The 23,861-nt window shown below is 42.3% G+C and overlaps 1 protein-coding gene across 1 annotated transcript in view; it reads right to left on the reverse strand.

Moving 5' to 3' along the window:
* The window catches only part of LOC148511946 (inter-alpha-trypsin inhibitor heavy chain H3-like), a 342,978-nt gene that overhangs the window by 142,470 nt on the left and 176,647 nt on the right, over positions 1–23,861 (reverse strand). The window contains exon 8 of the mRNA XM_088482498.1: positions 8,677–8,836. Coding sequence (XP_088338624.1) covers positions 8,677–8,836 — 160 coding nt within the window. The remainder of the gene's footprint in view (positions 1–8,676; positions 8,837–23,861) is intronic.

The following is a 23,861-nucleotide window of genomic DNA, read 5'->3' on the forward strand; positions in this document are numbered from 1 at the left end:
CAGTGATGCAAGTAATGTACAACTAATAATCAGGCCATATATTGGGTAATCATGCACAAGCAAATGCGAGAAAACCAAAGAAGGTTCAGAGCAGCTGTGGTCATTCGGCACTCCATGCAGAGGAGTTGTGTTGGGCCATGTTTTCCGTGCTACAGTACCCGCCACCTGGTACTAAAGTGCACCAGCATGTGGGGAGCAACCTGAATTGAGAAGAAAAAAAACAGGGGCAGTTTCTGAAAATAATTTCATAAAGAATAATAATAATAAATAATAATAAGTACATGTGCGGATCAGATATATCTTAAAATTACTTCATTTTAATTATATATACAAGGTACAAGACATTTAGAAAACAATAATGCACAAAATTGAAGCAGCAAAATGAGACACCTGTGAAGATGGCACAAGTGTATATTAAACTGAAGTGATTTTATGATGAGGGGAGGCACACATATCCAAGGTGGGGCAGAGACATGGGGGTAGATGTATGATAGTGGCACTTAACGTGCCGCTATAACGCTTCCCACTTCGCCTCTTTACCAAGGCGAAGCAGGAAGCACTACCGATGAGATGTAAGAACATCTCATTGGCCGGAGAGGGGGAGCGATAACTCCCCCCTCTGGCGCTACCCGCTAGAGACCACAGCGCATCAGCCTAGTGCTGATGCGCTATGTCTCTGTCCTGGCCAGGTCCACTGAGCATGCACGGAATCTCGCAAGTATCGCGAGATCCCCGCGTGCAGCCCTGGAGCCAGTAGCAGCCCCAGCAGGGACAGCGCTGTCCCTGCTGTGGGTATAGGCTAGTGCCAGGCTGTAGCTGTCCGGTATGACCGTTCGTACATGGCCCCTGCAGCTTGGCGCTGCTATCAGGGAGAAGCGGTATCATTGCACATAACGTGCGCTGATACCGCTGCTAGGCTTCGTACATCTACCCCATGGGGTGATAGAGACATGCACACTGGGAGAAGATGTTTGCAAACACCTATTCTATGATTGCAGTGTGGGGAGTAGCAGAGGTGGCCATGAGGAAAGCACCTGATGGAAGTGCCTGATTGGCCGAGGAGTGATCGGGGGCGTGGCATGTACACTGTGAACTGGAAAAGATGCACCCAGCTGGCAAACAAAGTAGTTACGTACAGCCCTCATGGCAATAGTTTAAAGTATGCAGCCACTTGTTCTACTCCTTTTGCCACGGCACCCGGGCAATAGCCCGCCATCCTAGCGTTGTACGCATCTGGCACAAAAATACACAGGTGGCCGCTGCAGACTTCCCTTCCACAGACTGGGATCCAAAGCACCTACTCCATTTGCTTTGCCCATGCTATGCCCCTGACTCCATGGTAATAACATATCACAATCATGCAGTCAGGGGTTTTGGCCAGTGCAATGTAGGCCTGCAGGGTGCCCATCTAGCAACAATTTAGAGCATACATTATGCTGTGCCTTGGGATGCAGAAATTATGTATACACTGCCCAGGATATACAATAGTCCCCTTAATATTATATTCTTATTTGCATGCCTAAGTGTAACCGACAAACAAATATAATGCACTTTGTGCCTGATTCTGAGTCGCACACAATGCCGATGTTCACAGACTTCAGCGATTGTTTGCGGGTGCTCAAAAATTCCTAAAACTTGTAAGACACATGCTCATAGGCACAGTTGCGATTGAGATGCACAGTGGGTCTGATTCAGAAGTGAATGCTGCTGCTTCTGCTCTTTAGGGGTGATTCAGCTTGGGACGGAATTGCAATGCTGACACCCCCTGCTTCATTCGTGATCCCAGTACTGCGACTGAGGCTGGATAACCATCAGTCGCAAAGGTGGATGGCACCAGGCCGCCAGCCAGCTGAGTAAGCATCAGCTTACTCAGGCTGGCCGAATTGCATGGTGAGGACGCTGCATCCGTGGACGCAGCCCCTGGCCTTGCCACTCCTGTAAAACGGGAAAGACGCGCTCCCATTTCTGAGAATGCCGGGCGCCCCCGCGCCCCCCCTTAAGTGCCTCTACCTGTCAATTAGGCAGAGGCATAAAAGGGACTGTGGTATTACCTTAGTAATCGGGAATCTGCGTTCAGCATTGCACTTGCGTGCAATGTTGAATTAGCCCAATTGTCTGTTGCTGGAGTCCCGGCTGCCAAATTTTGCAAATAATAGTTTCAGCCTAACCCTGGTGTAGTTGCACTGAGCCATCTACTTTCAGGGTCTCTGGATGCTGTAACATTGCCAGTGATTCTTTACACACCACCATTGGTGCAACTCTGTGTGATGCATGTGCTGTAGGGGTTTTGCTTGTTTTGCGCATGCGCAGTTCCAAATAACCGCTCAACTACGTGAACATCAGTATTGCGTGCGGAGTGCATGTTGAAGGACATCTCTGCTCTTGATAAACGTACTACAGCATTGGAAGCTACCACCTCCCAGCATTCTGGCTTCCAATCTGAAACCTGCAGGGATTTGGAATATCTTAGCCATGAACTTGATTTCTTCAAGGAGAAGAATGAGGATCTTGAGCATAGAGAGAGACGTAATAATCTCTGCATCCGGAATATTTATGAATCAATCAAGCCTCCAAGTCTCACCTCTTATCTCACTCATCTTTTTGTGTCAATGGTGCCTTCTTTATCACCTTCAGATATAGGCATTGAGCGTGCACACTGTGCCTTACGCCCCAAACCTAAAGAGTCTGAGCCTCCCAGAGATGTGGTCCTACGTTTCCTGTCCTTTCGTACTAAGGAGCAAATTTTATCTGTAAGCCGTAATACTGCTTCCATACCCTTTGAAGGATCAAAACTTCAAATCTTTCAAGATCTCGCCCCTATTACCATAGCCAACTGCAGAGATTTCAGGGAAGTCCCTCTCGCCCTCCGAGAACATGGCTACAAATATCTTTGGGGATTCCCTTTTCATCTTTTTGTGGAGATTGGAGGTTGTCAACATTTTATTCGATCCCCAGTTGAAGGTAAAGAACTGCTCCATCAGTTAAATCTGTGCTCTGCTCCTCCCGGCCTTACTTCAAGTGTTGGTGATGACGACCCAAATACCTGAACTATTATGTTATATACATTTCTCATTAAGTTGTGTCAATTCCTATGAGGCTTGGTGGTTCCGCCACCATTTAAGTTTTGTTTTTTTTGTTGGTGGTGTGGGCTATTTGCCCCGGTACACCAGGGAATACATTGTCTGGGTACTACTTGTTTAACTTTTACATTGCATAATTGTTATTATACTACTATTGGACTGTCCTATGTTGTTTCATATATTTGTACTTGCTTCTTTCTGCTATATTTGATGGCTCTGGAAGCATCTCTCTTTGTCATAGTTTTTTTTTATCTGACCACACCTCCGCCTTATTTTTAGGGTGTTTCTATATTGTCTTTGATAGACACTTTCCTTTGCTACCCACGTGGGTTTATTTTTCTCACACCCTACCTTGAGCCCTACCTCCTTTCAGGTGCTCTAACAGTTTGGCCGGTCTCCCTTCTTGGGGGGTCCTCGCCCACATCCCTTGTTCTGCTTTTCCTTTTTGTTTCCCTTTCCTTTCCCTGTCATTTTTCTCATTATCTCTCTTCAGCCTGTACTTCCCTCTCTTTTTTTAATTTTATCATGCTGCTCTCTGTTTAGTTGCTGAACGCTAAGGGCCCCAATACTCCACAGAAGGGTTCTATGTTGTTTTCCTATGTTTACTCCCACTCTGCTGACATTGTTTTTTTGCAGTAGACAGATTTTAAGCAGACGGGCCATCCCTCGTTGTCTACTCGACGGTTTCCAACAGCTCACTATTCGACCCATAGGTCCAAACGTTGCGGAGTGGCAATCCTGATTTGGAATTCTGTTCCTTTTACGATGTCTGACTCACTCCATGATGAGAATGGCTGTTTCCTTATGCTGAAGGGTCACCTCAGTGGAAGACACATCACTTTTGCGACAGTGTATGCCAATCTGCTTTTTTCCATAACTTTTTTTTAGAGCTCCATAATTTCCGCCAAGGGGAGGTCATTTTAGGGGGTGATTTCAATACAATCCTCTCACATACCTTGGATCGTTCAGGTAGCTCCCCTTACACTTCCTATCCTGCTAGCTCCAAGACCTTGGGGAAACAAATGTTTGAGGCTGGTCTGTTTGATTACTGGAGAGCTCTCTATCTTACAGCCAGGGATTATACCTTTTATTCCCACCCACATAACTCCTACTCTAGGATCGATATACTCCTTTGCTGTGTTTCTTTGACTAATTCTCTTGTGGATTTGACTATTTATGCCAACCCTTGGTCTGACCACTCTGTGCTAATGGTTTGATTAGATTTGGCATCACCATGCTTGGGTGTGCGCTTCTGGAGGCTTAATGAGATACTCCTGAAACTACCAGATTTCCAGGCAGTGTTAACTAAGAAATTGAATGATTATTTTGAGACTAATACTACCCCTGATGCATCTGTGGGGACAGTGTGGGAGGCACATAAATCAGTGATTAGGGGGAAATTATTAGATATGCTTTTCAAATTAAGAAAACTCAACTTGCTGTAGTGTCAGATTTGAATAGTCGGATTCAACAATTGGATACAGAAAATAAACACACTCATTCTACTTCGATACTGCAGCAACATGATAAGACCAGGGGCGAGCTGCACAATATCTTAGCTGAAAAAACAGAAAAAAGTCTTTGCTGGCTTGGACAGAAATTCTATGAAAAAGGCAACAAAGCAGACACCCTACTAGCTAATAAATTGAGAGCTAAACGTGCTGCCCAAGCGATAGTTTCTCTGAGAGATAGCTCAGGCAGATTATCGTATGATTCTAAAGTTATTAATCAGACATTCAAAGCTTACTATGAAGCATTATATCCTCTGATCCTTCTGCATCCGCATGGCATTGTAAGGAGTACCTTGATTCCTGTAACCTTCCATCCATTAGCTCCCATACGGCGCTTAATCTTGGTCGGGATATTTCGATAGATGAGGTCACTCAGGCTCTTAAAACACAAAAGTCTTCAATTTATTACAAATCCTTTGGAGCCACTCTAATCCCTTGTTTAACAAACCTATATAATACTATATTAGAGGGGTCTTTTTTCCCTCCTGAATCTACCAAATTCAAAATCATTGTCATTCCTAAACTTGACAAAGACCATACCTTGTGCTCTAACTTTAGACCCATTTCCCTCTTGAACACAGATAGCAAATTATTTGCCAAGATTTTGTCGAATAGACTCAATGAGATTTTTCCTGTACTAATTGTTCCGGATCAAGTGGGTTTTATACCCCATCCTCACGGACTGGACAACACCCATAGAATTATTGATCCACAGTATCAATCACTCTCAGTTACCTTCGGTGAGAAAGCATTCGACCGGGTTTCCTGGCCGTTTTTATTCCACATCTTAGAAGCATTTGGCTTCTGTGATCGTTTTCTACATGCTGTCCGGTCTCTCTATCAAAATCCATTCTCTATGATTACATCTAATGGTATTTGCTCAGAAGTGTTCAGGTTGGGAAATGGGACTAGACAGGGATGCCTGCTCTCACCTTTGCTGTTTGCACTTTGTATCGAACCATTGGCTGCACACATTAGAACTAATCCTAATATCACTGGAGTGTCCTTTGGGAAGTTACCAGTATAAGATATCACTATTTGCTGACGATGTGCTTCTCATGCTGTCCAACCTGACTGTGTCTCTTCCATCCTTGTTTCAGGAGGTACGACAATTTGGTGCTCTCTCAGGTTACAAGATTAATGAAGACAAGTCCGAGGCGCTCTTCCTGCATGACCAGCGTCAAATTAGGGCTGGCTTGCATTCCACGTGTAAATTTCAATGGCGTCCCACAAAAATTTGATATTTAGGAATATATATCACAAAATAGTATTCCCATTTATATCACGCAAACTATACCCCTATCCTTCGGAGGCTACAGCAGGACATATTGACCTGGAACCCTTTGTACATATCTTGGATAGGTAGACTAAATGCAAAAAATGAACGCCCTCCCCAGACTTTTGTATCTATTCCAACCACTTTCCGTACAAGTTCCTATGCATGTATTACAAGGCATGCAAACTTTGTTTGGGAGGTTTATCTGGGGGGGCAAAAAACCACGGCTGAGCCGTTTGACTTTGTCCAAATCTACGGATACTGGTGGTTTAGGTCTTCCTTTGCTGCAGAATTATTACTATGCCACCCAATTGAGCCTTATCATCTCATGGCATTCTCCCCCTGGTATAAAGTAATGGGTCGATATCAAAAATGCTTCATCCCCAGATCTGGGTGTAGCCTTTCTCCCCTGTTACCGCATATTCACAGACTGGCCTTTGCCTAAACTCATCCCTCTATCCAATTTACACTGTCATGGGATGCAATTAACAGGCATTTTTCACTCCTATCCTACCCAACTCCCTTAATACCCATTTGGAAACACCCTCTATTCCCCCCGGGATTTTCTACTAGATGGGCTGCACCGTGGCTCTCGTCTGGGATTACTAGTTTGCTCCACCCACATTTGCAGACTTTCAGGAACACTATAAACTCTCCTCCACACTTCATTACCCCTACTACAAATTACCCATTTCAACCAAACCCAATGCCATTCCAGGAATCTCCACAGGCCTACCTTGTTTGAACGTCAGTGCCTATACCCTGTGGGACATAAGGGTACTATCTCTGTGTTATACCATTCTATTATAGCTCCTGAACAACCCCCTAAAGAAACTTTTAAAGTAGCATGGGAGCGTGACCTCGGGTTATCATTTGACGATGAGGGATGGCCCCGCATCTGACAGCGAATTGCTAAAGCCTCCATTAGTGTCAGCATCAGAGAACAGCCTTCAAAGTATATACACGATGGTACTTAACTCCTGAAAGGTTGCATCGTTTGTATCCACATTCTTCTGATCAGTGTTGGCGCAACTGTGGTATGGTGCGCTCTTTTTTCCACATCTGGTGGGACTGCCCTGTAATCCAACAGTTTTGGTCTATGACAGTAAATTTAATGTCAGAAGTCACTTCCTGTGCTGTACCCATGGATCCTGCTGTACCCATGGATCCACTCGTACTTCATTAAAAATTGAGAATAGAATGTTTGTACACATACTGTATGTAATGCCTTCAAACTCTTAATAGCCAAACATTGGAAATCACCTCAATCTCCCGCCAAAACTGCTCTAATCAACAGAATATGGTATGTTTCCTCTATGGAATACATTATCTCCCTTTTAAACAATACTGTGTCCGCATTCCAACAAGTATGGAATCCTTGGTTTACTTTTCACACTTCTTCCTTACCAGGAGCCCCTTTGTGATAACTCTTATTGTGTCTCAGCACTGCCTTATCCTCCCTTTTCTTTTTTTCTTCCCTTTCTTCCTCCCCTTCTTTCCCTTTTTCGTATCTGGTTTTTACAATTAACTTCTGTTTTCCCTAATTTTCCTTTTTACTTAGGTTTGCTTTAACAAGGGTCTCCATTGTCTAATTTTCAGATTACTGTATCTGTAGTTTATAAGAAAATTAAAAAAATGAATACATGATATTCTATTTTTGAATGTAAGTTTGGTGGGACAATATGAATGTTATTCTGTATAATATTCTGTCTCCCACTTTTTAATATTTGTTATTTGCTGAATCTTTTACTGTCTTGTAGTGTCTTTAAAATAAAAGATAAAAAAAAATGTATTGGAGGTTCCTGGGCAGTGTCTATTTAGACGCACGGAGATGTACCATCTTATGGCAGTGTTATGGGAGTGTCACTGAACTGGTTGTGAACTCAGATGCATAATCATTCACATTGGAGACCACACTCTGACGGAGTTTCTGCATCTAGCATGGGGCTGGTGTAAGTTTCTATGGTGCAACTGATGATTGCGTCTAAAGGTGCACCAAACAGGATTTCAGCATCTAACAATGCTCAAAGTGGGCATTGCAGTTCTTGCACATATTGATGCATGGCTGTACACCAGGGGGAGGGCTGTACACACAGACTTATGGCTGTACACCAGGGGAAGGGCTGCACACACAGACACATGGCTGTACACCAGAGGAAGGACTGTACACCAGACACAAGGTTGTACACCAGGGGAAGGGCTGTACACCAGACACATGGCTGTACACCAGGGGAAGGGCTGTACACACAGACTTATGGCTGTACACCAGGGGAAGGGCTGTACACACAGAAGCATGGCTGTACACCAGGGGGAGGGCTGTACACACAGACTTATGGCTGTACACCAGGGGAAGGGCTCTACACACAGACGCATGGCTATACACCAGGGGGAGGGCTGTACACACAGAGTTATGGCTGTACACCAGGGGAAGGGCTGTACACACAGACGCATGGCTGTAGACCAGGGGAAGGGCTGTACACCAGACACATGGATGTACACCAGGGGAAGGGCTGCACACACAGACTTATGGCTGTACACCATGGGAAGGGCTGTACACCAGACACATGGCTGTACACCAGGGGAAGGGCTGCACACACAGACGCATGGCTGTACACCAGGGGAAGGGCTGTTACTGGCATTAGCATAAAGTCGCAGATGTGACTACCGTAAAAGACCTAAAGCGGTCGCAATAATGTCTGACTCTGAATCAGTCCATTTATTTCACAGAAATGAAATATATTAAATTACACATGCTTTTCCATAAACCTCTTAGAAAATCAGAAATGTAACAGATAAAGTTACTTACAACTATGATATCCAAAGGACTTGGTAAACTGTTGGGCCTCTTTAATGTTCTCCGGAGTTGCTTTCATGAAAGAATCTTTCCACACTTCAGAATCATCATGAAACAGTAGGACATTGAAGTGATCATGCTTCGAAGTGTCATTCAGAATTTTAATCAGAATCCCCTGCATCTAAATATAAATACTTTAGTTAAGTATAAACCATAAATAAAAAATATAGCAGTTGACACCGGTGCTGCATGGGGATCTTTTTTTCACCCTCTCTCACTCTCTCTCTCTCTCTCTCTCTCTCTCTCTCTCTCTCTCTTACACCATCTCTCTTTTCTACTTTGTGTGCCTAATTCTCTTTCTCCACCTGAACTCTTCCCTTTCTTTTTATCCCCTTTTTTATTGCTTACTTTCTTTCTTTTCCACTACTCTCTCTTTTGCCTCCAGTCATCCAATCAGGACTTTTCGAAAGGGTTGCTGCTATTTCCTAGTTGGAGAAAGGACCTCTGTGACGTATCCACCCCGTGACCGCTGCAGGAGGCTGGACCACTCCTGCGTTACCATCCACTAGGGCATAGAGGGGGAATAAATATTTCAGGTGAGCGCAGCGAGCCACCGTGCCCGAAGAGTGGCAAGCACAGCGAGCCCGTGAGGGGCCACTTTTGGTCCCCCATTAGCATCCCCGCCCCTCCCCCTTTCAGGCCGGGTCACGTGGGAGTGACGTCACAAGTCCATCTGCGTTGTATACCCTAGTCCTAACCGGCTGAAAGGGTGGATGCATCTACCTTTTGAAAAAGTCCTGTTTGAAAAAGTTCTGAATTGGATAAAACATGCCAGGGATCACTGTGACACTGAAGCTGGACACCTTGTACTGCTACTGTCACTGGCGTCACAAAGGGGGGGAGTAGATAGAGAACACTTTTTCGTCAAACTTAATTTGACAGGTACCACGCCCACAACCCCTCCCCTAACTCCGCCCCCTGTCACTCCCACTGTTCCTCCCCTTTTGATATCGTTTAATATGAATTTTATATGAATTTATAGTTTTTAATATTAAATGAATATAAATTTGATATGGAATGATATCTTTTTGATAGGGTTTGATAAATAAATCTAAATCAAATGTATATAAATGCGACAGGGCTTGATATAAAATGTTATCGGTTTCAATGCTTACACAGGCAGTATTGTTGTTAAACTTTGTGATAGCTATAAAAGTAAATACATCTTTATTTAGCAGGCAGCCATGCCTACGAACAAAAGAAACGGTGCATCACGCCGTGCTGCTAATCGAAAAAAGAGGATGAAAAAGGCGTATTACACGGTATTGAATCCCGGCAGTTATAGCGGCTTTGATAAGTATTATAAGGCCAATAAAGATGCGTTTAAAAGAACGGAAATTAAAAAATGGATGCAAAAACAAGACGCGTATACGTTACATAAACCGGCTAGGAAATTCTATAAAAGGAACATGATCTGCGTATCTGATATAAATCAGCAATGGCAATGCGATTTGGTATCGCTGATAGACCTTGCAAAGTACAACGATGATTTTAAGTATATATTAACAGTTATCGATATATTCAGTAAGAGAGCCTGGGCCGTAAGCCTAACGTCTAAGAGCGCAGCAATTGTCGCTAGCGCTTTTGTAAAAATATTTCAGCAGGGCTGCGTGCCAAAGAAGCTGCAAACCAACAGCGGTAAAGAGTTTCTAAACAAAATCCTAAAAAAACTGTTAGAAAAATACGATATACATCATTTTACGGCCAACAACGACGTAAAGGCAGCGGTTATAGAAAGATTCAACAGGACTTTAAAAACACGGATGTGGTGCTATTTCACAGCACAGAATACTTACAGATATATAGATGTTTTACAGGACTTCATATACAGCTATAATAACACGTATCATAGAACGATTAAGTGTGCGCCGTGTGATGTGAACGCCTCTAATGCTTTGAGCATTTTTAAGACGACGTACGGTGAATACTTTAAAGCTAATAAAATACAGCCTCGATTAGCCATCGGTGAGCATGTACGCATCAACAAATATAAGGCTATGAACAGAATTATTCTGAGGAAATATTCGTCATACAGGCTGTGAACACTAAAGGACTTAGGCCACTTTATACGTTGGCGGATCTGTACGGTGAAGTTATAACTGGCATTTTTTACCCCGAAGAACTTCAAAGCAATCCCAAAAACTATAACAGAACTTACAAGGTGGAAAAGATTTGAAAAAATAAGACGGTTGGCGGTCGGAAATACGCGTTGGTCAAGTGGCGCGGTTACCCCGCAAAATTTAACAGCTGGGTCGCAGCATCTGAGATAAAAGATATATAAAGCGCATCACACTCTAAACAGAGTGATAGATGGATGACAAGTCGTTCTACATAACATTGCCCAGTAATGCGTCGGTGGACACATTCCCACAAAATCAGATTTCTAACTATACAACAAAATTTGCAAAGCCGATACACTTAATCGGTGAATGGGAAGTTGCTCTTACAGAAATACAATACCCGCACACATGGAATACAATCGATATACGCGATTGTGTGTTGAAAATAACAAGGTGGGATGGACCGAACACGGATGTCACGAGGGTGTGCATTAAACCCGGTTTTTATGAAACAATCGAGGCGCTGGTCGAAGCATTCAACGCTGAAATTGAGCATCATAAGCTGGATGGAGGATTAAAATTATGGTACGATCACCTCGAACGTGCCGTATTCTTCGACAATAAGCCGATGTACCAGATCACAGCCGGTGTTAAGCTGACAAGAATACTGGGTTTACAACCTAAAATTAGGTTTTTAAAGCCATGCGCCGACATCAACGGGGGGCAATATACGTTGTACGTGTACACAGACATTATCGAACACCAGAGGGTCGGTGATAGTTATGTACCATTGCTACGGACTGTTGAAATTAAGGGGCGTAACAACGAAATGGTCACAATTCGATACGAGAAGCCAGATTATTTACCTTTGTGCAAAGTGCATTTTGACACGATTACCGTAGAGATAAACAACCAGAATGAGAACATAGCATTCAAGTTTGGGAAAGCGATCGTAAAACTAATCTTTAGACGTCGCAAAAATGATTTTTATTAACCGGGCAGAATGGTCGCTGTTAAAAATTATGGTGATCCGCCGCTGTACGCGCAATATTATAAAGCGCAAGCCGGTAACGGATTACCCGGTTTTCACGGCAGCGCTTCCATGTACGGATGTGGTTTAGGCGGTATTTTTCGAAGCCTTTTCAGAAGAGTGGTGCCTTTTTTCCGTGCGTCCCATTGAATGGAACGCACGTATAGGCTCTAAATATGGAGCGCACTAAGATGACGTCAATCTCCATCACATCCGGAGGGGCAAACAGGAAGACGCAGCAGAAGTGGCTTGCGTTCCAGCCAATGGAACGCAAACTGCTGATTTATTAATTTATATTTGATTTTAACTGTAGTCTGAGGTAAGATTGTCTGGATTATTAAGCTATCTATATTGATGAGATACAGTGGGAAGTATATCTATATGAAGTGTTCCTAAACAGTGAAATTTTAGAGAATAAAGAGTGACCAATGGGAATGTGTTAAAGGGTATTTAAGGAAGTAGTGTATAGTAGTACTCACACCTTGAGAAAGGCTCTATACGAGCAGAAACACGTTGGTGAGTCTAAGGAGCAGCAGTGAGAGAGCCAGGTGACGGGGTTGGAGCGCAGTTACCACGGAATTATAACTAGGAGGATTACACAAACCTATCCCGGGAGGTGATTGTTTAGACCTCCTTGTATGCTATTTTTGGGGTATGTGCTGTCCTATACCCCCATCATATCTGGTACGCTGCTTGCCATTTGTGTGTTTTGTGGATGTTTTAACGTCATAATAAACTGTACTTCACTATCACTACTTCTATATTTTTTTGAGGAACACTGAATTTAAAGTAGTATATCCACTACTCAGAACATCTAAGTGTATGAAAGACTGTGAAAAGAACATCATAGGAATTCATTTGGGGGAATTCCCTCATCTTTACATTTCTTGGAATTTGATCACCACCCCAGTGGAGCGCAGGGAACTGCAAGTACTGTATTCTTATCTTTTCCGGAGAGGTCTAGAGTTAGCTAAACCGCACGTGAAGACTGCGGCGCGCAATATCGTGAAAGATGTTATTGGATATGCCACAACGGCGGTGGTGAATAAAATACATGAGGTGAACCAAACCAATGAAGATGGTTCAGGAATAATATATACAAGAAAAGGTGTGTCTAAAAGAAAACGGAAGCGCACAATAGCGTTTCCACCTTGGGGCATCCCCTTTTTAAATAAAAGCCAGAGACGCCGCAACTTAAAGAAGAAGAAGAGAAAACCAAAGTGCGGTGCTGGTGATATTTTTTAAACAGCATGTCTTTCATACACTCCGAGTCCGTCGAATGCGCAAAAACAGAGCTGGATCTTTTTGACGTGCCCCCGACACAAACTAGCATAGAGAAAAGTCTATACGTCGAAGTTCAACCTTTAGTGGCATTATCCGACACAGCGCCGCTTGAATTTTATATAGCGGCCAGTGGCGAACACTACTACGATCTGAACAACACCCTGCTGTACGTGACGTGCAAGATCGTATGAACCGATAACACAGCAATAGCCCAAGTGGCCCGGGTCTCCCTTATTAATTACCCCATAGTGACATTATTCAGCCAAGTGGATGTTACTTTGGGCGACAGACTCATATCACAATCCAACAATCTCTACGCTTACCGCGCGTACATTGAGACTATATTGAATTATAGCTCCGACGCTTTGTCAACAAAGCATACCACAGGATTATTTTATAAAGATGTGGCTGGAGAACATAACAACAGGGTTCTGGACGGCCCGAACACTGGTTTCAGAAAATGAGCAGGAGCGACCACGCAGAGTCGCACGGTTGAATTGCTAGGGCCGCTTCACTGCAACCTTTTCCACCAGCATAAACTAATTTTAAACGCCGTTGACCTGAAGTTTAAACTCACCAGAAACAAAGACTCATTCTGCTTAATGGCGGCTGAAGCGGATGCCTTTAAAATACAGATCATCGCAGCATCCCTTTTTGTGAAAAGAGTGCAGGTCTCACCGGCCGTGCGCATTGGGCACGCGCAGGTGCTGCTAAACGGCAACGCGAAATACGCGATTGACCGCATCGGAATGAAAATCTACAGCGTACCCGCAGGCAGTAGAGTGTTTGATCTAGAAAATCTGCCAAAAATGGTCATAGTCGGGTTTGTGGACAACGAAGCATTTTCAGGTGCCCTTGATCGGAACCCCCTTTGTTTTGAACATAAAAATGTGAACTTTGCATCCCTTTATCAGGATGGAACGCCGCATCCAGCAAAACCAATTCAACCAGACTTTGAATACGGTAATGCTGTAAGAGAGTATATGTCGCTCATACAGATCACAAACTAGCAGAAATCTGATGCCGGAATACGGGTCGACCGCGAAGAGTACCTCAACGGCTACACGCTATTTGCTTTTGATCTGTCGCCGGAGCAGGAGTGCGGAGAACACCTTTCCCTGATAAGAACGGGTAATCTATGCGCCGAATTCCGCTTCACGGAAGCGTTGGATCGTACAGTCAACGTGATCATTTACGCTCTATTTGATAATATCATTGAAATTAATCAAAGGCGCGATGTGTTGTATGATTACCTATAACTGAAAGAAACTATTTTAATATTTTATCGAATCTGCTAATGATTATCATTACGTGAGAAAAAAAAAAAAAAAAACACACAAAAAAAGAGAAAATGAACACGCTACAGATAAATTGCATTCTTTACACGGAACCAAGCACGCGCCGTTATTTTAAAGGAACCTACGTGTGTGATATGTTGCCTACCGATAAACTGGCGCGGTACCCCTGCGCGTTTGTAATTAACACGGAAAGTAGCGGCCAGCCCGGCGAACACTGGTTAGCCATTTATTTTAATGAAGAGGGGGCTTGTTATTTCTTTGATTCTTATGGACTCGCGCCGGACAACGTTATTTTCCCAAAGAATATCATAAAGTTTTTACATTTTAATTAAAAAAGCATTTGTCACCAAAACCGCCGGTTGCAAGGCTTTTCAAGCGCTGTATGCGGTCAATATTGTATTTACTTTATATTTTTAATGTGTAAAAACTACAAATAAGAGGAAATTCTGTCCCAATTTAGTAATGATACAAAGTATAATGACCGTGTAGTTGCAATGTTTGTAAGGCGGCTGCCGAAAAGGCATTGTTTGAGCCGCTATACTGAAAAATGTATACAGAAATGTGTAACTTGTAATCAACCCTGCGTTTGAAACATTTTATGTACAATGCCTCATAACTATAATAAACAACAGTTTTAAACATTATGCTGTTGCGTGTTTCTTCCATAAACACCGATTAGAAACAAAGAACAAAACAATCCGTTCTAAATCATAAACATATTTTATTGCAACATAAAAAGTATTTACAGATACAGCGCCGTTGCAATATTATAACAATTGTAATCAGAAAGGTATTTGAAGCATTTTATGTACAATGATACAGCGCTATAATAAATAAACATTTTTAAACTTCATTACAATACATATGCTTAAAAACAATATACAATACAAATAGGTTATAGACTCAGCCACGGGGCATCCTTAAACACTTCTAAAGATCTTTTTCTAGGCATTAAGTAACCGTGTGTTGTTGTTAATCCGGGGGTGCTTAAAACATTTAAGCATCCTTTCTTATGCGTTTGTAGCAATGGTGGGGTTGATAAATACCCAACACCATCGGTATATGTTTCTGCCTTTAAACGGTCTAGGTGCAGCCTATTGGACGCGTTGCCGACCACTGTGGACGGTATATTTAATTCCGCCATGGCTTGCATAATCTCGCCCCACCCATTCAGCATTTTACGGCTCGACATGCTGTGACTTTGCGTGACGCTTCTTATTAAAACCAGCATGTTGGAGCCCTGTACAGCGTTACCTTTATATAGAAACTCGCCTTTAGCATTCCAGTTTGTGATGTGTTTAGACCCAGTTATTTTATTTAAAAGTATCTCGCTGTTTTTCCTATACCGGTCATTAACACCGTCCAAAACTTCTTGATAAACGGCGTCAGAACCGTCTGACTGTCCAGTGTTAGCTGTTTGAGGAACAGTTGGCGTTTCGGGCGTTAAGAGAGTTAAAGTTGACATCTCTCTATCAGATTGCTTACTCAACACCAGATATTTCTGCAATGCGGATGTGTAACGCTTAGCCTTATCATACTCCGATAAATCATAACTCTGTAGTATGTTTATGATCTCTGCATCTAGGCCTTGCGCAGCTGTTTTACGTATATCATCATTACCCGGTTTGTTGCGCAAGCGCTCTATCTGCTGCTGAGGCACCAGATACATTTTCTCAGTGTATTCCATCAACGATTAGTCAGAAGTCCCATTATTATCGGTATAGCAAAGCCAAGCAACGAGCCAATAAATCCGCCGGACTGTTTCACCAAATGCTTCTTTTTACCAATGGTGCATTTCTTATTACATAGTGCTTTTATAATGTTGCGCTTCTTTTTAAGGTAATTCAACTGTCGTCGTGACAATGGTATTTTACCTTTTAGTGTGTTGAGCCCAATCTCACAAATGGCCGTCACCAAATCATTTGAAGCCGTGGATAAAATAGCGTTTCTTTGAGTCGGTGGTGCCTTTATTAATGCTTTTAAAAGCGCCCAATTACAACGTAAATGCACTGACATGCTCGCTGATGGTGTCGCTATGGTGAATGACTAAAAGTTGAAGAATTACAGCTTTTTAGAAGCATGGTTTTTAAAGATGTACGCTACCGGTGTATCCGGCGGGAATAACCCGCTTCGTAAACGGTACTCATCAAGTGTGTTGTTTCTTAAATCAACCAGTAAATACCCATAAGGCGCTCTGGTCACGTCTTCAAAAGCCTCTAAAAAGAACATCGATTTACCGGGATACTTCTGCCTAGCCAGCGTTGTCACCTAGGGTTTTTAAAAAGAATCATATATTTTGTATTTAAATGTATAGTTCTGCTCTTTTTACTCTGACAAAACACATTTTGCACAAGGTACATGATACTGAGATTTCTATGGTGTATATACTTTGTGAAAGCTTTCGCAATCTCCGAATTATTACTAGCCGACTCCATCAGATCATCAACCACTGCTAAATTAACCTTATCATGTGGGAAAAGTTGGTCGTCGTTAAAAGTCTCAGGTAGCCCCTCTATAAAGCGCATACAGGGGTAATCACGCAGCAGATGATCGTACATTGATTGCCAGCAAGCGTAAAACCAAACAATATTATCAGGAACGTGCGAGAGGTGCGTAGTGGAATTATGCTGCAGCATTTTCACAAAATAACTTTTACCCGAGTTGGAGGGGCCTGCTAAAATACATGAAAAGGGTTGTTGCAGCCTGATATCATCTTAAAACCCAAACGGTAGCGTTGTGAAGTTATCTGTAAGCTTCCGTTTAGTGTAAACGCACTTTTGCGTTTTCTGCAGCACACGCATTTCAATCTGCCAATACCTTTTAAAAGGCACTATACCGGGCTGGCGAATCACAATTTTTTTCTGGTCGTCGCCTTCGGGGTTTAAAGGGTAATCTAAGACCAGGTCTTTCAGACTGTCAAAGTTGACATGTTGCGCATTATCAACATTAAGCGTGATTCCTTTAACTTTTAAACTAGTCTTTCCTTTATTTAAACGATATCCGTATGACTTGGGCCCCGCTGAGACAAACTCTGTTATATGCGCACCAGCCGGGATTTTCACTAGTCAGTTCGCCTAGTTAATCACCCAATGGCAGATTCCAATCACCGAGCCTGCTGACAAAAATGACAGAGTCTGTATCGTGGTAAAGACAATGCTCTTGCAACCTATCCAGCAGTTTGTACAGTTCAATACTGGCATATGCCGTTGTTATTGCGGCTATAAAAATATTACAAATATGCGAGCTGGTGTAATGATCTTTGGCATATTTCCAATTCACCATCGCTTCGTCATCTATGAAGTCTAAAGAAGACACCTCATAGTGGGGCAAAAATGCGTATTCAAAAAGTTTGTAGGGGTCTGAGACAATTGCGGTGTTGGGTAAGTTACACCTCTGTGCAAACTTACCCCACAATGAGTTCAAAAAGAGCTTAGATAGCTGACGCTTGGCCGGATTAATATGAATATGATCCGGCCGTAAAGACACCCCTTCATTTTTTTGATAGGCGTCTATATACGTTTGGCGTTTCTCAGAGTCTGTACACCATTCGGGATAACTGGACGCCTCTTGTTTGTCCCTGAGATGTAATTTAATGTACCCTGAAAACAAATCATCGGATTGGTTATCAAAATGCCACACCTCATAGATTTTACAAACTTTGTAACCCTTGTCAATGGCTAAATTTAACTCTACAGTACACCACGTACCGACGAGGGCTCGTTGCTCGTCGTCATGTTCACACGTCTCTGCCTGCCCAGACTCGCAGCATGTTCGACATAAGGGAAACATTAGTTTACCGAGCATTTTAACCGGTAGAACCGGAAAGAAAAGCCTGCGCGGTGGGTACACTTTTACTTTGGCGATGCCAAAATATGTTGTGATATCGCCAAAATCTTTATAAATGATCCTGGTATGTTTTACAGGATATGATTTGGTTTTGTTGACAAATGGGTACAGACTGGTAAAATCATAGTAGTGTATGCGCTCGTCCTACTGTGTTTGGTGATACAGGTTTATGGCGTTTGTACGTCTGCAGTAAAGTGCAGCGCGCGGGTCCAAGGGTTCGGGCAAATCCCTGTCCTTAAGAAATGTCTGTAGACACACATCCTCTTGTAACATTTTTTTCCACTCGCACTCCCAAATAACACGCAAGTGAAACCCGCACATTTTAAGAAAGTTCATTCTCACCTGCATCTTGTGACTCAACTGGCCGTAGGTCGTTTGAGTCACTTTGCTTTCATCATCGGGGATTGTAACAAGCGCTACATCTGTGATAAAAACAACCTTGGAACTCAAACGCCGTTTGTACACCATTGATAATGGCGTATCCGTCCAGGTAGTATCTACCGACTTTCTTCTCACCCCCTTGTAACGCGTGTCTTATGTCTATTCCCTCTGTATGCGCTATGTACATTAACCACTGTATGGCCGGTGTTGAGTAGCGCTTCTGAGTTTTATGATAGTTATCGCCAGGTACAAGCGCCAACGTGTTTTTCTTTAAAAATTTACATCGGTACATGGCCATACATACCGACGCTAATGTGGTAAGTTGAAACGGGTCAACGTGCCTTTTAACAATGACGGGCCCCTTTTTTAAAATATACAATTACATCCTCTGCCATCATTGCTAAAACAGCGTCTTGGAAGGTCTTACAAGCCCTCTGTAGTATTACCACATCCTGCTTGCAATAGTGTTTAAGTTCATCCTGGAAGTTAAATGGCATATGCTTGTATTTCTCATACCACTCTTTGAATTCAGATAACTCTGATTCCATCATATATTGTATGCCGAAATGCTGCATATCCGGCATGATGCCTATATAATTTTGGTTAGCGGCGGTGTTAAAAAAATGCGGGAAATGGCCTTTTGAGCCCTCAAATCCCATCGCTTTTAGTAAACAACTGAGTCGCATGGGCAAAAAATTTAGAGTTGATAAATCTTATCTTTAAATCAAGAACCTTAATGCACATCAGTTTACCGCCTTGCGCCAGCACATCAATTTCAAATTTCTCCTTAATCAGTTGGCGCATTACAAAGTACCCGTCATAACGACCGGCATTAGGGGCTATGAATGTGAACCCCTCAAATTTTTGGTCTCATGAATGTTTTTACAAAGTCTTCGATACAAGCAATGCCCTGAAACTCCCAGGATTGTTCATCCGCTGTTGTTTGAATCACCCAGGACTATTCACCGCCTAGTGCTAACGCGTAACAGCAATTTGGTATGTGTACACCTGTCTCCTGCATACATTCAAAATCATAAAAAATTTCTTTTTTTGTAGGATTCACAGGTTTAATGTTTTGGATATAACACAAATGACCCACAAAACTGCCAATGCACACCTTGCAAAATGGGACATGTCATTCCCCAACACTTGTGACTGGGGGTAGTGTACAAACCGCAGCAGTCGCAATACAATTTTTCAAGACATGGTATTTTGGAAGACAACGCTAGAGCCTTGTGCTCTACTAAACAATCAGTTGACCTGCAAAACACCCTACACACAGGGCAGCATTAGCGCTGCTTTTCCTGTATCAACACACGCCTGTCTGAGACAGGCCATACAAAAGAAGAGGCAGTCGTGATTATTTTTGTGGTGGTACGCTGTGTGGCAAAACTTGCAGAAGAATCGGGCACCCACAAACGCTTTTATGTCTAATATACCATAGTAATGGTCGTCGTGCCATAAGATAAACAGTATGTTGTCTTTGTATTGTCTATCTGTACAATAATAATGCCAGTCTGTACTGTAGTACAGTATCTTAATTGTTGCTTTTAAGTGATTTTCAAAACAAGCAACATCACTAAAGCTGATCGGCTTATCAAGGGGCAGATTCAAAGCTTTATGAAGCTCAAGAGCACGATCATGTATAACTATATCTGTGACATTTTCATTGTCCAGAAGTTTGCAGAGATTAGCCGCCAGACACAAATTGTTACCGCTGTTCTTGAAATCATATAACAAACGCCTGCGTTTCTCAATAATAAGACTGTGTGTTATTCTCCGCAGGCGCCGACCCATCAGGGCGCCGCCTACGCGATTCTTGAAAACAGAGATAACAAATTTCAACTCTGTATCAATTAAAATCTCAGAATTACTTTGCAGCGTGTTTGTTATCTGATTAAAAAAACTGACGGCGTCTAATGAATCGTGCGGCCTGCGATGTGAATAAATTGCATTGTGTAAGTTTCCTCCCTCCAACCTTAACTGCACACGGTCATTAGGGTCGACATTAACCCTGTAGCTGTCGAACATAGTCTGTATTGCGTCGTGTATTGCCCTCATAGCATCTACAAACGATGTAACTCTATCCAAATTGACAAACCGGAAATGGTTGTGGATTTCAGACGCCCTGAAATTAGGGTGGTTTCGCTCGTATCTGTCGATGGATTCTAAAAACACAGGGTGCGTCTCCTCATTGTTACCGTGAGATTCCGGACCGACAGGTACAGGTGATGCTACGGCATGGTCCATCTGTGATGATCGTCTATCTACATGGCGCGACGCTGCGTTGTCATTCTGGCCGCTAAATCTAAACATGCCATGTCGCCCTAGTCTAAGCTGTTTCTGTCTTGCGTTTATTAAATACTGAATAGCACGCTTTACTTTTAAACATCTGTATGTATTTTTACAGCGCTGCTCTCTACGCGCTGCATGGCGGTTCAATCCACGACCCGTCATAATTAGTCATTTATTTTTTTTACCGAATGCATGGGCCTGTATGAATGCATTAGTTTCCCTACCTAGTCTGCCCTGTTCTGTTACGCCATCCATATAACAGTTAATAAATTCATAAAGCACGCGCTGGTCATGTTGTCCGCCGTGCATTATTTCAGTGTGTCGCGTTAACAGCCCCTCCGCTATGTGTTTCACGCATGTGAGCTCTCTAAAAATCATGCCTAACAAAATGTGATATTTTCATTTTGATATTATACTCGCATCTTCTGCTGTCACTGGTGTACCTGTAGTGGGTTGTCGACCAACACCTGCACCTGTCGATCCTACGCCCGATGGACCTGCGACAGCTTCGTCCAGTATGTTTTGCGGTGCTGAATGACATCTACCACTGACGCCTGGTGGCCCTGCGACAGCATCATCCAGCACAGCAGAAGGCAGCTCATTCACAGACACACTCACACCGATGCTTGGGGCGCCTGAAACACCACCTCATGCGCGTCTCTCGATTCTACATCTGACGGCCATAACACCTGGGCATCTTGATAAGAATCAACATCATCCCATATCAAAATGGGCTCTACCTGTGTGTCTGGGATGATAATTGTTTCAGATTGGGTGTTTGATATTGTAATAGGGCTGACCCGTACAGATGGCAATATTATAACATGTTCTTTTGTATGCCTGCTCTTTCTTTTTGAGGTGATATTGCTGACCTCTGCAGTAGTCTTAATGCTGGCGCAGGGCACTTGTTCATCATGCCTGTTGACCCTCCTAACCTTTTCACAATCTGTGCCAGCGCTTACACTAAGGCATGGTGATTGATCATCATCATCATCATGACCTGTGATCCTGTATTTCTTACCACCGTTACAACTTTCTGGTACACTTTGCAACGGGGTCAATCGCCTTCTTTTAGGGGCTGATTCATCAGTATAACTCAGTCTCCTCTTTAATCGCTTTTGATTTAATGGTTCATGCACCCAATGCGTTGTGTGTGGCAAAGCTCTCACCCATCTGTTTGGCTTGATGTTATTGTACAATTGGTTCATTATCAACGGTGTAGAACCGGCTAGATGATAATGGCAGTTCAGAGGCACCGGTGTGCGTTGGTTCTCTTTGTCAGCATCGGACAATTGCGGCATTGTTATTCCGTCCGCTGTTGTATGGGCCTCTGGTTCTCCAGGCAATTCATCAACCATTATTGCGCAGAAATAATCCACTGGATCCATATTATATAGCGCATCTACATCGAACGCTGAAATAAAAAAAATAAATAAATAAATAAAACAGCATTTAGATGTGCAGCGGTGATATACATTTTGCTCTGTGGAAAAATGATCATTTAAATGCATGTAATGAACGTATAGTGTCGAATAATTAACTTACTCTCGATAGAATGCTCTCGGGGCAGTTCTGACGCCGGCGCCAGTGGTGAACACGCTGGTGCATCGCGTATAAGATTTTCAATGGCTGATTGCCCACATGGTATGGTAGGGCTGTTTGTGGAATACAGATGTATAATTTAAAAACATATTGCATGATCTACTTACAGGCATTTTGTATTGTCGATAAAATACCCATGGATACTTACAGCTGTTTTGTGACTGTGGTGACGATGCATACCCCATGTAAGGATTCTGGAACGTTCTGATATCATCCCCAAATGTGCATTCTGCACCGTATGGGTCGGCACTTCTCAGGTCTTGACCGGCCGTTCCTGCATAAGATTAATTCTGATTAATTATGCACGAATAAACATTTGTAAAATAAATTTAAATTATGCGGCAGCCGTTGAAGACATATTCACAGGCTTCAACATTTTATATAAATAAATAAGTAACTTTATGTAGGTGTCGTTAAACAATATATGACCACTTACGGGTTAGAGGCCGATATACATGATCTTCCTCATCTTGTGAAAGGCACGTGATCATATCATCGTCAGAAATCTCAAAGATGTTCTGGCTTGTTGACTGTTAAAACAAAATATTATATTAATATGCAAATCGTTTATATTTTTTACCGTTAACGCATATTTTTACATGATAAAACTGTGTTGTACATACCTCCATTATTATTTTTTCTAAGGGTGTGCCTTGGAATAAAAGTTATGCTGAAAGACAAATTAAAAATATATATTTTAATTTCGCACGATGCCGCTAATCATCATATTTACACAACGCTTATGAACCACAGAATTTATTGTAAATTTTATTTTAATTATGCTAAAACACAGCACCCTGTAATTGTGATAACCTATTTTAAATAATGCCATAAAACGTTAATTCGCCGTTAGCAAAAGAAATCGCAAGCTAATAAAACAATGTACAAACATAAAAGTGCCACCATATATATATATATATATATATATATATATATAATTTAATTAGAGTCAGCTAACATGTCTGCTAACAGTTGCAATAACAAAAAATAATTAAATAAAAAATAAACCACACTAAAAGCAAGTCATGTCAGCTAACATAATGACATTCCAACTGCTAATTCACGTATTTTAAACAATATCAGACATATATATGACAATGAGGCATTACTCTAATATTTGCAATACCAAAAGAAAACACTAGCTTAAAATTATGCTATCACACAATTTATTTTCACAGCATTAAAAAGTATAGTAAATATTTGTGTGTGTATATATATATATATATATATATATATATATGTTTAAATTACACACCATAATCAAAACCAACATGTACATACATCATGACATGTATACCAACCACTGATAATAAGTGCAATACCAAAAAATAACAAGATGCTGCT

Source organism: Taudactylus pleione, unplaced genomic scaffold (assembly GCF_031769625.1).
Source record: "Taudactylus pleione unplaced genomic scaffold, aTauple2 ptg000289l, whole genome shotgun sequence".
NCBI lineage: Eukaryota > Metazoa > Chordata > Amphibia > Anura > Myobatrachidae > Taudactylus > Taudactylus pleione.